Source organism: Brachycentrus maculatus, unplaced genomic scaffold (genome assembly GCF_059751285.1).
Source record: "Brachycentrus maculatus isolate JH-2025_06_01 unplaced genomic scaffold, ASM5975128v1 h1tg000253l, whole genome shotgun sequence".
NCBI classification, from domain to species: Eukaryota; Metazoa; Arthropoda; class Insecta; order Trichoptera; family Brachycentridae; genus Brachycentrus; species Brachycentrus maculatus.
Window position 1 is genome coordinate 262,515 of NW_028281004.1, and position 14,236 is coordinate 276,750.

Below are 14,236 nucleotides of genomic sequence, written 5' to 3' on the forward strand. Positions count from 1 at the left end.
TCTCCACCTTTACGGGAGCACGGATTTGCGTCGTTCAACGCCCACCGGTCCCATGCAGGACCAGTGGTTGCGATGCATTTCGCTATTGGATTACACTGATTTATGATAATAGTATTCAAAATATGAATACTAGCTTAAGTAAATAATGTCTTTGAGATACGGATCCATCATTTTATTTTTGGTTCCGACAAATATTTTTATCATAATGCGTGTTATTAGTCTTTATACCCCCATTACAAGATTGACTCTTGGGAGATGCTTTGTGTCTTATTAGGCAGACTGTAATAGAAGAAAGCTGCTTTATTGCGGTAAATTATTAACAATCTTTTATTTTGTTTTGAATATTGAAAGCATTAACTTGTGGATCATATTGATATATTATTTTGAGAAATAAAAAGACTTTGTGTTTTGATCCACTCACATTTTTATTAACCAACTAGTTTCGGGAACAACCTGTTGCCCTCTTCAGGGTTTAATTTATGACATGAAATAGTCATAAATTAAACCCTGAAGAGGGCAACAGGTTGTTGCCGAAACTAGTTGGTTAATAAAAATGTGAGTAGATCGAAACACAAAGTATTTATATTTCTCGAAATAATAAATGTTTTATTTTGCTAATGCTAGTATTTTACCTAAATAGGACGACTAATTTTAGAAATATAATTAATTTTTTAACAGCTTCGCGTAGGTAGCAAGTCGCGCGAATATTTCACAAAAATGCTTGGGCAGGGCGCTACCCTATTGCACGCGACGCATGAGCGTCTAAAGGTTAATTTTGCCAAAGAAATATAATTTGAATGAAAACTTAGACTAATACATACACACAAAAAGTGTTTATATATTATTTGATTGATTTCCAGTATATATATTATATCCGCCTCCGTAGTGTAATGGTCAGCACGCTCAGCTACCGTTTTGGAGGTCCCGGGGGTCTAATAAATATAAGTGATTTTTTCACTCTAATATTTATTCAATATTACCCTGGACCTGAAGCGGAGGGCTGATCACCTTTCCTTCGTGTGTTAACGATCAAGATAACACTGCGTTTGTATGATGCAGTGCTCTATGCTCTATTGGGGTGCGGATAAGCCTTCGAATGAAATAAAATATATTTTATTAGTAGCGGAATAATGAGTCCGAGTGAGGGTCTCAGAAATGTGAAATGAGTGTCGTGTCGGTAGCGCGGGTGACGCGGGGAAGCGTGAGGCGGTTAGCGGGCGGCCCATCTCTGCACGGCCTCCTCCCACTCTGCAGCCTGCGCGGCCAGGGCGGCTAACTCTGCACCACCCTGCAATTTCGAAAAAAAGAGAAAAAAACAAAAATTATTAGAAAAATTTAGTAATTTACTTGAATTTTACAAAGATTTTCATTTGTTATCATATTATGCCAATTTTTTAAAGCTTGGTTCGTAGTCATGTTAGATTAGGTAATTTGAAGTTAGGTTAGGTAAAGTTAAAGTAAGGACCGTAGTTCAGGGTTAGGACCATAGTTTTGGGAAATTGCAGTATGATAAAAACACGTTGGGTCAAGCACACAAGTAACGTGTGTCAACAAGTGACTAGTTTGTAGTTTTGTGAACGAAGCTATAAACAAGTATTTATGTATTACTTGTTAAATCAAGCACAAATTTTTTGAGTCTAATAAGTTGTATTTTATTGTTAAAAAACACATAAAAATTTACAACATTTTAAGTGTGTCCAAATACTTGTTCACAAATCTGGATTATCTCCAATTATAGGAGTATTTTTCATATTATGATTTGACATCTCATCAAAGATGAAGGATATGGATATGGAAGTCTGGGCATTTACGGTGCTGACGACTATCATAGGATGGTCTAAGTGATCACTTTACACACGTGTAATATTCACCAATTCCACCCATTATTGACAACCACACAATTCAAATTCTTGGAAGTTCTATATATATGAACCAATTTAGAAACCTTGTTCTTGAATCACTAGAACTTCACTAGAGACATCTATTGGTGAGATGTAAAGAAGCTTTTTACTAAGCAGAAACTCTTATATTAGTATGTGAGGTCCGAATCCTGGATTATAATCACCACAAGTGTTTTGCCTAGTTTCAAACATTTGTTTGAAAATGCCATTACTAGGCAAAACAATCGTTAGAATATTAATTTCTGTGTTTTTTAACAATAAAATACAACTTAACTAACTAACTAACCATAACGCCGCTTCTCCGCAGGGGTAGGGAGAGAGAATAGAACGCCACACCACTCTGTCTTTGCAAACATTCTTCGCCTCTTCCACGTTCATGCATCTCCTCATACATACCCGCTGATTATTGTGACTCCTAACCTTACCACTTTCAAGTATTTGGCATACCTGATTGTGCCATGTTTTTCTCGGTCTTCCTCTGCTTCTTTTCCCAATTACATTTGCCTCGTAAATTTGTTTTACCATTCTTTCCTCACTCATTCGTTCTACATGTCCAAACCATCTCAACACACCTTTCTTAATTTTATCGATAATGCTTATCTCAGCTTTGCGTTCCTTCCTTATTTCACTATTCGAACATCTATCATACATTATTTTATCGCACATTCTTCTGAGCGATCGCATTTCGAGTGCATTCAGTCTACTTTCATCCTTCTTTTGCCAACTCCATGCTTCACTTCCATACATTAGAGTTGGAACCAGTCAAAAAATCTGTGTTTGATTTAAAATTAATACATAAATTAAAATGGAGTTCTACAAATTAAACGCCAAATCAATAAATAAACAAGTATTTACATCTCTAGCGACAAGTATTTAGCAGTGATATTGAAATGTTTTTTTTAATGTTTTGCATCCTACTATTGCACTACTGGAATATGAGAAATTACCATATTACTTATATTATTTGATAATTTATTTAAATTACTGATTTTGCCCATCCAATCCGATACTGGACATCAGAGGCGTGCATTATATTTGGCCAGAAAAGCAGGTCCAACCCTGGATTATTCGCGTTCCATATATAAACACGACCAGTGCCTACTATGACTTATCCTTACCCAACTGTCTACACCGGGGCGGGGTACTAAAAATTTGGTGATGGATTTACAAACTAGTATTTATTTAGATTGGCAGTGACAGCTATATTGAAAGCTTTTAAATGTATGTTTTGAATATTGAAAGCATCAACTTTGTGGATGTTATTGATATATTATTTTGAGAAATAAAAAGACTTTTGATCCACTCACATTTTTATTAACCAACTAGTTTCGGCAACAACCTGTTGCCCTCTTCAGGGTTTAATTTATGACATAAATTATTAAATTAAATTACTGATTTAAGTCATAAATTAAACCCTGAAGAGGGCAACAGGTTGTTGCCGAAACTAGTTGGTTAATAAAAATGTGAGTAGATCAAAACACAATGTCTTTTTATTTTTCAAAATAATATACTTTTAAATGTAAATTCACAGTAAAATCGGGATTCAAATTTATGTTGTTTCACCTTTTCAATAAATTTCGCAACTTAGTTAAAAAAAAATTGCTTAGTAAGAGCAGATCTGTCAGGAAGCCTAGATGATTCCGTATCAGATCTGGGCATGCGGTGGGACAGCTTTCAATATATCCTTACCTAACTCATCGGCCTACTTAGATAAAAAAAAATTGTACATGACACTGCTGGCCATTGAAATACAGGTAGCATGTGAGATCTGATCTCACTCAAAACAGTGCAAAATTACAGTCCGATTTCGATCGATTCAAGAGAAGCTACCGCCGAAAACAACTCTCCGTACAGATCTGTGTGTGAATTATTGTATGACCAGTCCATTAAGCTATTCCAATGACAAAACTCATGCAAAAATGTTCCCATATGAACCAGTAGCATAAGCAATTTAATATATATTTGACAGCGAGGTTTAATGTTGCCAGTAATTTTTTATGACTGTAAAATATTACACAAATGACTGTCAAGTTGTTTTTATATGCATTCAAGTAGGTACTTACATAAATGTGTTATATTATCTATGGTTACGTGTGAGATGTGCAAGCAGTGGGTGATAACTCCAAAACTTCGAAAGCATTATTTTAATATTTTTTGTACAAGTTATTTTATTATTACTTCAGAATGAACAAATGATATCCAAAATTAATACTGTTATTGCGCGTCTTGTTCAGTATATGTCATTTGTTTGAACAACAACTTTTTCTATTATTTTGAAAATGTCAAACTTCATGATACATTTTTTCATTACATTTTTTTTTCTAGTTTTAGGTACATTTCTTTAGACTTGATATGAAACATGTATCGTTCTTCCCTTTTTTTATGAAAGATGGTCTTACGACATATCATTTCACCATTCTGCCCATTATTGAACATCCATATTGCATTAATTCTTGAAACCTGTATTTATGCAATGGTATTAGACTCTTCCGCATACCGATAAGGTTTTTGATACCAGTGTCTAATATAAATAAATAATAACATTTTTTGTATCTTAATTTATTATAAGTTATCTAGAGCAAGACCAAGGAATTCATGGGTGCTGCAGAAAGATAACATGATTCCATGGCATGGCCTAGGTGACGTTGTCCAGGAAAGAAAGACACATAACCCGAGGATGACGAGAGCTGACCCCGGCAGTCTACAAGGACAATAAGCTGGGATGTAGCCAGGAAGAAGAAGAATTTTTTATATCATACTTTATTGTTATTATTTCGATCGTTTTGTTTTGTAATATTTTGACCAATTGCCACAAGGACACATTTCACCGTCTCAGAATGCCTATATATATCCCTCACTCCTTTCAACGTCATATATCAAAAAATTTCAGTTGTGCATGTTTTTGGAATGCCCAGAAAACGTACTATATCCCAGCAAAAGCGGCATATTTTTAACTTAATATTTACCCGCTACAGGGCAGAAAGTGTTGTTTTTGCATTTTGAACAAAAGGTATTGTTTAATTATTTTTTTAAATATACTAAATATTTTTCAAATGGAGAAAGAACATTCAGGTTTTACCTTTGCACAGTAAAAAAATCAACAAGTGGCTTGGTATTTATTTTAAATACATACTTTTATATTTTTAAACATTAAAAACGATCTCCTGAAAAATCAAGTTTTTTTTTATGTATGACGTTGTTAAAAGGAGTGAGCAATATGTGTATGTGGAATGTGTATTTGACTACTCATTTTTATTCATTATTGTGCAATACGATCGATAATCCTGAAATTATCCGGAGCATGTTCCCGTTAGTTACTTAAGACAGCGTCGGCATAGATTGCTTCCCATTCCTATATACAGGACCAACCTGCCGATGGTTATGCCTGTAGGAAGAGCTACCGCTATGCTGAACAATATCACACTGAATATTAATCTGTTTCATGTGTCTGAAGGGGTATTATGATGCGGGATTCTGCTGTATCTTTAACAAGAGTATTCTTGCTTACTTTTAATTTTTGTCAATGTATATGCTTTAAATTTTAGTGTGTAATGTGTGTTAATTATAAATAAATTGAATTGAATATTTCATGCCACTGGAACGTCTTACTGGACTGGCCTCGCAATTGAACTTGCTTCAAAGCGGGGCTAGTATAGCTAACCCAAGTTATGTACACGGTGTGGTGATTGTATGGTGAGCTAGTCTAGGACATGTGCGGGTGGGTGATAACGTAACAAAAAGAAATCATAAAATAAAACAATAATAAAAACGAACCTCAATAAATAATAAATGGAGGCACTACATCCGGAAATTCCTTCTATCTGGGGGAGGCGGACACCTGATGGATAGGGGACAAATTATATACGCTAATCAAATCATAATTAAATTAAAATACAGTGGAACCTCGGCATACATCTTTAATCATCGGGTTCTGGTCCCGTGGTTAGTGTCGCGGAATCTTAAGTCAAAGTTTCTCGGTTTGAATCCACTCTACCACAATTTATTTATTTATTTATTGAACGGTTAAAGCCTTTAACATAATATAAAAATACACTAATGAATACACTTATAGAGTCTTAAACATAAAATAATAATAAAATAACAAATAGGAAGCACTGGTCAATACACGTCTCCTTCACACACTATCAACGAGCAGCGAGAGAGAGTGAAACACAATGTTTAAATTTATCCATATTGATTTGATACCAATTTCTAATAATAAGCCGCTTAGGCTCACTGAAATAGTATGAAATTGAAATATTTGTGTAAATAATAAAAACACAAATATTCCTCTTTTTAAAATAAAAAAATCCGTTCCAGGTTATGAGACTTATACCAAATATGACCTATACTTAACTTTTTTTCCCATGGTTAAAAAATTTAAGGGAATTCAAAATCACGTAAAATTCACAGTTAAAGCGCGAGTCATTCGGGTAGCCATTGCGATACTGACACACACGAAAAGTAACAAGAGTATCGTGCGGTGCTGTGACTCATTTTAACTAACTCTTGCTCGCACGCAAGTCGTATTCCAAACTAAGGTCGTATACTAAGCTAAATGTTTGGCGTCTAAACATGAAGTATACCAAGGTTGGACTGTATTTCAATAGGGTAAGAAAATAATCAATCATAAAAAATATAAAGACTTATTCCAAAGCAGACGTATACCAAGGTTGCACTGTATTTCAATAAGGTAAGAAAATAATCAATCGTAAAAAATATATAAACATGTCAATATCTGACACATATCGCTCACTCCTTTCAAGAAAGTCATAAATCAAAAAACTTCATTTTTCAGGAGAACGTTTTTAAAGTTTCAAAATATAATACAATGTATTAAAAATAAATATCAAGCCACTTATTGAACTTTTTACTGTACAACAGATCTTTTTAGGTAAAACCTGAAGGTTTTTTCTCCATTTGAAAAATATTTAGTATATTTAAAAAAAAATAAATAAACCATACCTTTTCTTCAAAATGCAAAAACAACACTTTCTGCCCTGTAGCGGGTAAATATTAAGTTAAAAATATGACGATTTTGCTGGGATATAGTATATTTTCTGGGCATTCTGAAAACATGCAAAACTGAAAATTTATGATTTTTGATTTATGACGTTCTTGAAAGGAGTGAGCGATATGTCAGTCATCACTTTGTATACAAAACATTTATAAAAAGTATACAAAAGTCATTTCTTGAATGTTTTTGCAGATACTTTGTGGCACATTTTATAAAACTTGATAAAATAAAACAAGAAATTTGTTTTTAACCCGTTTTATTTATGGTACATTTTTCCAACCGGTTTCAACAAAGAACTTTCTCATCTTCAGGAATAGACATTTGCATTTCCATCCCCGATTGGAGAAAAGTACCAAAAGTGAAAATGTTAAACAACAAAGTTCTAGTTTTATATTATAAAGTTTATAAAATAGTCACTTTGAGACAGGTTAATTTCTTTTGCTCTTTTTGGTGAATGATTTTTCTGGAATTGGAAAGTTTTTGTCCATACCAACTCAACAACATACAAGCAAATTCCATAACTTATTTAATTGTACTAAATATAATTCTGGTTAAATTATGCTGGAAAGAAATGATAAATAAAAAATATTGACAAATAGGAATATTTTATTACTGGCAGAAATCTAATGCGAATGGATAAATTGTTAAAAATTTCATACGATTAAAAAGTCATTGAAATATTGATCCAGAAATGATATTTTTGTTTGACTAACAAACTTTTATATAATTTATATTTGATTTTCAATTTTATAATTAAAATGTAACTTTGTTTTAAAATATTATTTTTCGACATCTCATCAAACATGAAAAAGAATATGGAATATTATTTCGAGAAATAAAAATACTTTGTGTTCTGATCCACTCACATTTTTATTAACCAACTAGTTTCGGCAACAACCTGTTGCCCTCTTCAGGGTTACATTTATTACTGTAATAAATGTAACCCTGAAGAAGGCAACAGGTTGTTGCTGAAACTAGTTGGTTAATAAAAATGTGAGTGGATCAGAACACAAAGTATTTTTATTTCTCGAAATAATATATCAATATGATCCACAAAGTGAATGCTTTCAATATTCAAAACAAAGAATATGGAAGTCTGGGCATTTACGGGGCTGACGACCATAATAGGCTGGTTGAAGTGATCAAGTGGTCAAGTGATCAAGTGATCAAGTGATCAAGTGATCAAGTGATCAAGTGATCAAGTGATCAAGTGATCAAGTGATCAAGTGATGAAGTGGTTTAAGTGGTTTAAGTGTTTTAAAATCACTATAAATATTTTATTATAATTTGATTATAATGTCTACCGTTTTCGAAGCTAACCGCTTCTTTATCAAGACTGATTAATACTAAGTATTAAAACAAAGTTACATTTTAATTATATAACAAACTTTTATTGTGAAAGCAACCTTTCCACTTTTTATGATCTCTTTTATCAGTTATGTTAAGTGTTTATTTTCGATTTAAATAAATAATACAATGGTTGAATAATTATCTTTTTATACTTCTTCATATATCTAAAGGAACTAAAAAGAATCTTAATACACTTCGGACGGGGAATGTATTTTTACCCGTTGGGTCGATTGATGCTTAAGGACGGGAAGGGTATTTTTACCTTTTTCACCGGCCTCGTTTCAAAGGCAGAGAAAGAAGGAATTTTCCAACGTTTTTATATGAATATTATACACCAATCTCTTTGTTAATGTCTTAACTATATGTACATAATTATCAAATCCCGTCGCCAGCAGTCCGCAGGTGTAAAAAATACAAGCCTGAAATGCGTTCACACTATCTGCGGGCGGATTTGCGCTCATAATAGAGATGAACATCTCTGAAAAGAAGCGATAACATTTAACCATACTGTGTACATCGATATGAGATCAAAAGATGCCACAAAGGTCATGCGTAAAAATAACTTACACGCAATTTACGACGAGTCGAGTGAAAAGGTAAAATTACCCTTCCCGCCCAACACCACCAGTCGAGTGAAAAGGTAAAATTACCCTTCCCGCCCAACACCACCAGTCGAGTGAAACGGTAAAATTACGCTTCCCGCAGATAGTGTGTTCACATTTGGTAACAAATTTGGATGTACAAATTAAAATGTATAAGAAAAAACATGACACAAGAGATACTAAGTAGAAAGGTTGCTTTTACCAGCAAGATAGATCTGATAGTTGATAGTTCTAGTTGGGTCATAGCTTGAAACCTTTTGACTAGAACGCACAGGCATACGATACAATGGGTATGTTGGATTACCATACCTGGGGGTCGGGATCTCTGGAGCGAACCTCGGCCAGGAATCTCTCTCTCTGCAGCCTCCGTGCCAGCTCACCCGGCCACGCCGGCTCCCCGACCGTGGGGCCGTCATCATCATCGCCGTCCTCTTCGAAATCTAAACACACCTCTCCAGTGTTACCATCGAAATAAAACGGGTGACAAGCAAGTCGAACCAAAATGAAAGAGGCCATTTTTTTTTGTCTCTGGTAATGTTAAAAAGCCGCACATGTTATGACTGGCTTTCGTGCTTTTACGACGGCCATTTTGAGCAATTTTTTACTATTGTTTTTTAGGAGCGATGGTCAGATAAGTGTCTTAAGCTTCATTTGATGGAAAAATATTTAAGGAACATGCTTCCCTTTTATCGCCAATTCGCTAATGTCTCATGCCAAGTCACCTATTTACTTAGAATTAATATGTAAGCTAAAAGCAACTGTTTCTTGGTAAATTCAAGAGTGTTATGGGCAACTGTCTTAGTGAATTTAAGGCATCTTTTTTATTAGTGAATTTAAGAACATCATGAGTAACTGCTTCTTAGTGAATTGAAGAGTGTTACTATTTCCTTTTGGATTGAGGCAACTTTTATTAGTGAATTTAAGAACATTATTAGTAACTGGTTCATAGTGAATATAAGAGTATTATAAGCAACTGTTTCTTGCTGAATTTAAGAGTATCATAAACAACTGTTTCTTAGTCAATTTGAGACAACTTTTTTTAGTGAATTTAAAAGCATAATAATTTATTTATTTTTAATTAATGTTTTACTTAGTAAATACCACTATTTCTTAAAATCTACTGTGACACGTGTTTCGATGCATTCCGCATCAGTAGATTTTAAGAAATAGTGGTATTTACTAAGTAAAACATTAATTAAAAATGCATAGATTTTCCCACAAAGTGACTGCCGAATCAATTAATGAAATTATTTATTTATTTATTTAAACTTCATGTACAGAAAATGAATAAGTAAATTGGTGGGCTTATTTTTAAAAAGCAATATCTTCAAACCAACCAAAAACAGACTAGTGATATTGATCAAAACGTTTGATACCATATATAGCTGTTTGCTCAGATACTTAGAGGGTAGATGGTACTCAAATGTTTTAAAAAATTCATCAACTTTCTTAATGAATTTTATTAGAGTATTATCGGTAACTGTTTCTTAGTGAATTAAAGAGTATTATGAGCAGCTGATTCTAAGTGAATTTAAGAGTATTATAAGCAACCGCTTCTTAGTGAATTTAACAATAGTATAAGGAACTGTATCTTAGTGAATTTGAGAGTATTAAAAGCAATCATTTCTTAGTGAATTTAAGAGTATCATAAGCAACTGTTTCTTAGTGAATAGAGTACATAAAATAAGCAACCTTTTGGTGAATTTTAAGAGTATTATAAGCAACAGTTTCTTAGTGAATTTAAGAGGATCAAGAGCAACTATTTCTAAGCGAATTTAAGAGTATCATAATCAACCGTTTCTTGGTTAATTTAAGAGTATAATAAGCAACTTTTTAGGTGAATTTAAGTGTTTTATAAGCAATTATTTGATGGCTATCAAATATTGTTTTTAAACTTATCTCACTGGTATTGTGATAGTGAATATTTTCATAATACTTGCATATCATTATTTAGATACATCAACAAAATCAAAAAGCGTTGTACTTACTTGCGGGCCATAGCGGGTGTTACAACAAGCTCAGAGGCGAATAAACAATATGAAGAGGACATCGAAATAAATATGAGGGAATGATCGGATGGATGTAATGCATTCACGTAGCCATGCACAAGAAAGGGTATGAAGTCATGGATTGCTCAGAGCATGGCATCAGCCTTAAAATAAACAATGTTTTTTTTGTTTTGAATATTGAAAGCATTAACTTTGTGGATCATATTGATATATTATTTCGAGAAATAAAAATACTTTGTGTTCTGATCCACTCACATTTTTATTAACCAACTAGTTTCGGCAACAACCTGTTGCCCTCTTCAGGGTTTAATTTATGACTGAATCCTGAAGAGGGCAACAGGTTGTTGCCGAAACTAGATGGTTAGTAAAAATGTGAGTGGATCAGAACACAAAGTATTTTTATTTCTCGAAATTTGTGAGTCAAAATTTTTAGAAATTTTATTTTCTTGACTATTTTTTTGTTAAATATTTCAAATACACAAAAAAATATTATTTGATATTTTTATTAATAATAATTAAAAAGGCTTTACAGACTTTCTCAAAATAAAAATGATTCTTAAAAAAACATATATTCATAAGGTGACTTCTAGTGCCCGGATATTCTTCTTCTAACCATTATCCGCACCCAACGGTGCATAGGGCACTGTATCATATTGACGCAGTGTTATCTTGATTGTTACTTACACGAAGGCAAGGTGATCAGTCCTGCGCTTCGTGGACCAATCCCGGGTTACATAAAATAAATATTAGAGTGTAAAATCACTGATATTTATTTTCACCCCCCCTGGGAATCGAACCCGGGACCTCCAGCAACGTTAGCTAAACGCGCTTACCACTACACAACTGGTGCGGACACAGTCAGGCGATAGACATTCAAATATTTAAAATACATTTATTTCATATTTTTATTGATAATATTTATAAAGGCTTTATTGACTTTTTTTTAAAATAAAAAATATTTAATTTTTATTTACTTATCAGGTTAATTCTAATGCTAGTAAACAATATATATTTTTTACCACCATTTTAGTGTTTTCTTTATAAAAGAAAAAATGGAATTCAACAAACTTTAACGCGGAATTTATAAAATATTTTCACAACAGTCAAAATTTAAAATATGAACGGAATGATGCCGTTTTTTTGTTTTCAGTTATTTGAGTAATTTTATGGTGTTATTGCAAAATGCACAGTAAATTGTTGCTCATGCTAGCTGCAAAGCAAAGGAACGGAACGAAGGGAGGGAGGATTATGTATTTTGTGAATAGGTTATACTAGGTAATCGGCTGTCCGAACTCAAAACACAGTAAGGGACATTTTTTTTGTAGTAGGTTTTTTTTGCATTTTTGGACTAAGTAGTCTACTTAGTCAATAAATGCAAAAAAAAACCTACTACAAAAAAAATGTCCCTTACTGTGTTTTGAGTTTGGACAGCCGTAATGTGGGTGATGTTGGGTAAGTAAGTTAGGCTGCATGTGTGGTTAGGTTAGGTTGTGCAATCAGGATACACTGAGTAATAAGCATTACATAAGTCGCTTACTCCTTTCAAGAACGTCATAAATCAAAAATTGACAATTTTCAGTTGAACATGTTTTCGGAATGTCTAGAAAATGTACTATATCACAGATAAATAGGCATATTTTAAACTTGATATTTACCCATTACAGGGCAGAAAGTGTTGTTTTTGCATTTTGAAGAAAAGGTATTTTTTAATAATTTTTTTGTAATATTCAAAAATTTTTTTAAATGGAGAAAAAACCTTCAGGTTTTACTTAAAAAGATCTGTTGCACAGTAAAAAGTTCAATAAGTGGCTTGATATTTATTTTTAATACATTGTATTGTATTTTGAAACTTTAAAAACGTTCTCCTGAAAAATCAAGTTTTTTGATATCTGACGTTGTTGAAAGGAGTGGGCGATATATGTACTTGTGATATTATTAATTGTCTATCATTTGTTATATTTTGGTAATTTGGGTTTTATAAATTACTAAATGAGTTGCAAATATGTATAAAAATGACGTTCTTGAAAGGAGTGAGCGAAGTGTGTGTGTGTGACCTGATTATGTTAGGTCAGGTTAGTTCCCGGTTAGGCACTGTGTTAGTTAGTGAGCGTGTGTGGCCTGATTATGTTGGGTTAGGTTAGTGCCCGGCTAGGCGACAATGTGTTAGTGAGTGAGCGTGTGTGGCCTGATTATGTTGGGTTAGGTTAGCGCCCGGCTAGGCGACAATGTGTTAGTAAGTGAGCGTGTGTGGCCTGATTATGTTGGGTCAGGTTAGTGCCTGGCTCCTGTGTTAGTTAGTGTGTGATCAAGTTGGTGTCCGGTTAAGCGACGAGTAAAACATTAATTAAAAATGGATAGATTTTACCACAAAGTGACTGCCGAATCAATTAATGAAATTTTATTTATTTGTTTCAATGTTTTATTTTTGCCTGTCCATGAAGAATTTGGGCATCATACTATAATTCGTGGTACATAACACAGTAAACGTAGAAAAATGGTGCAAAATTTATTCTTTTAAAGTTTCATCTGTCATTTCAAGGTGTCCCGATGTTTAAACAGAGACCAACGGCAAATATCATCTGCATATCGTAGTCGTACAGGAGAAAATGACCAACTAACAAAATGTAAAATGTTCAGAAGGGCCATTTAAGTCACTTTTGCTAGGCAAGAAAATAAACATTAATGCAGTTGGTCATTTTTAACAAGTCAATACATTATACTTCCATGTTTAAATTCGCTTTGGGATTTTCAAAGGCAATATTAAGTTAGTAAGCTATCAAATAGTCAATGATCACGTTTTTGTAACAAAATGCACTTGGTCACTTTCTCTTGTATGACTACAATATGTTTGAATACCAACTTAAGAATACAAAGTTAGGTTAGGTTGGTCTGCGCCGAGTGTCAGTGTCGGGTTAGTAGGTTAGTGGGGTTAGTGGGGTAAGTTGGGTTAGGTTGGGTCAGGCTAGCAGCGGAGAAGGGATGGGACTCACCGAGAGGCCGTCTGATGTTAGTCAGGACGGGAGCTTCGTCCTCTGAGCCCTCTGCGAATATGAAATCAAAAACAGATCTACACTGGACCCGACAACACATCCATCTACCTGACAAGAGACTATCAACTATTCCATGCTAATGAGCTTCACACCGTTAACGACTTGTGGCTTCAGATAAGCGGCACATCGGACAAACACTGATTTTTAAACGGGAATTTAACCATTTCATTAACCTTAGATTATGGGATAGTATAACTAACTAAACTAACTAAATATAACTAACTAAAAGTTTTTCAGTTGACTTGACACGATCAGATCAATCAGAACCTAAAATCTGGCGGTGTCAAAAGTCTGCGTAATCGGAGGG

The 14,236-nt window shown here is 33.7% G+C and overlaps 1 protein-coding gene across 8 annotated transcripts in view; it reads right to left on the reverse strand.

Moving 5' to 3' along the window:
- Window positions 1–520: 520 nt before the first annotated feature.
- The window catches only part of Dyb (Dystrobrevin), a 61,460-nt gene continuing 47,744 nt past the window's right edge, over window positions 521–14,236 (reverse strand). For 4 of the 8 annotated variants that reach the window (XM_088265579.1, XM_088265580.1, XM_088265583.1 and 1 more), the window contains 3 exons: window positions 13,870–13,920; window positions 9,180–9,310; window positions 1,067–1,288 (listed from right to left, as the gene is read on the reverse strand). In XM_088265579.1, the coding sequence (XP_088121705.1) occupies window positions 1,211–1,288; window positions 9,180–9,310; window positions 13,870–13,920 (260 nt within the window). In that variant the 3' untranslated portion in view covers window positions 1,067–1,210. Of the gene's footprint in view, window positions 1,289–5,675; window positions 5,740–9,179; window positions 9,311–13,869; window positions 13,921–14,236 lie in introns of all 8 variants that reach the window. The other 4 variants (XM_088265588.1, XM_088265581.1, XM_088265582.1 and 1 more) reach the window with 3 other exon arrangements.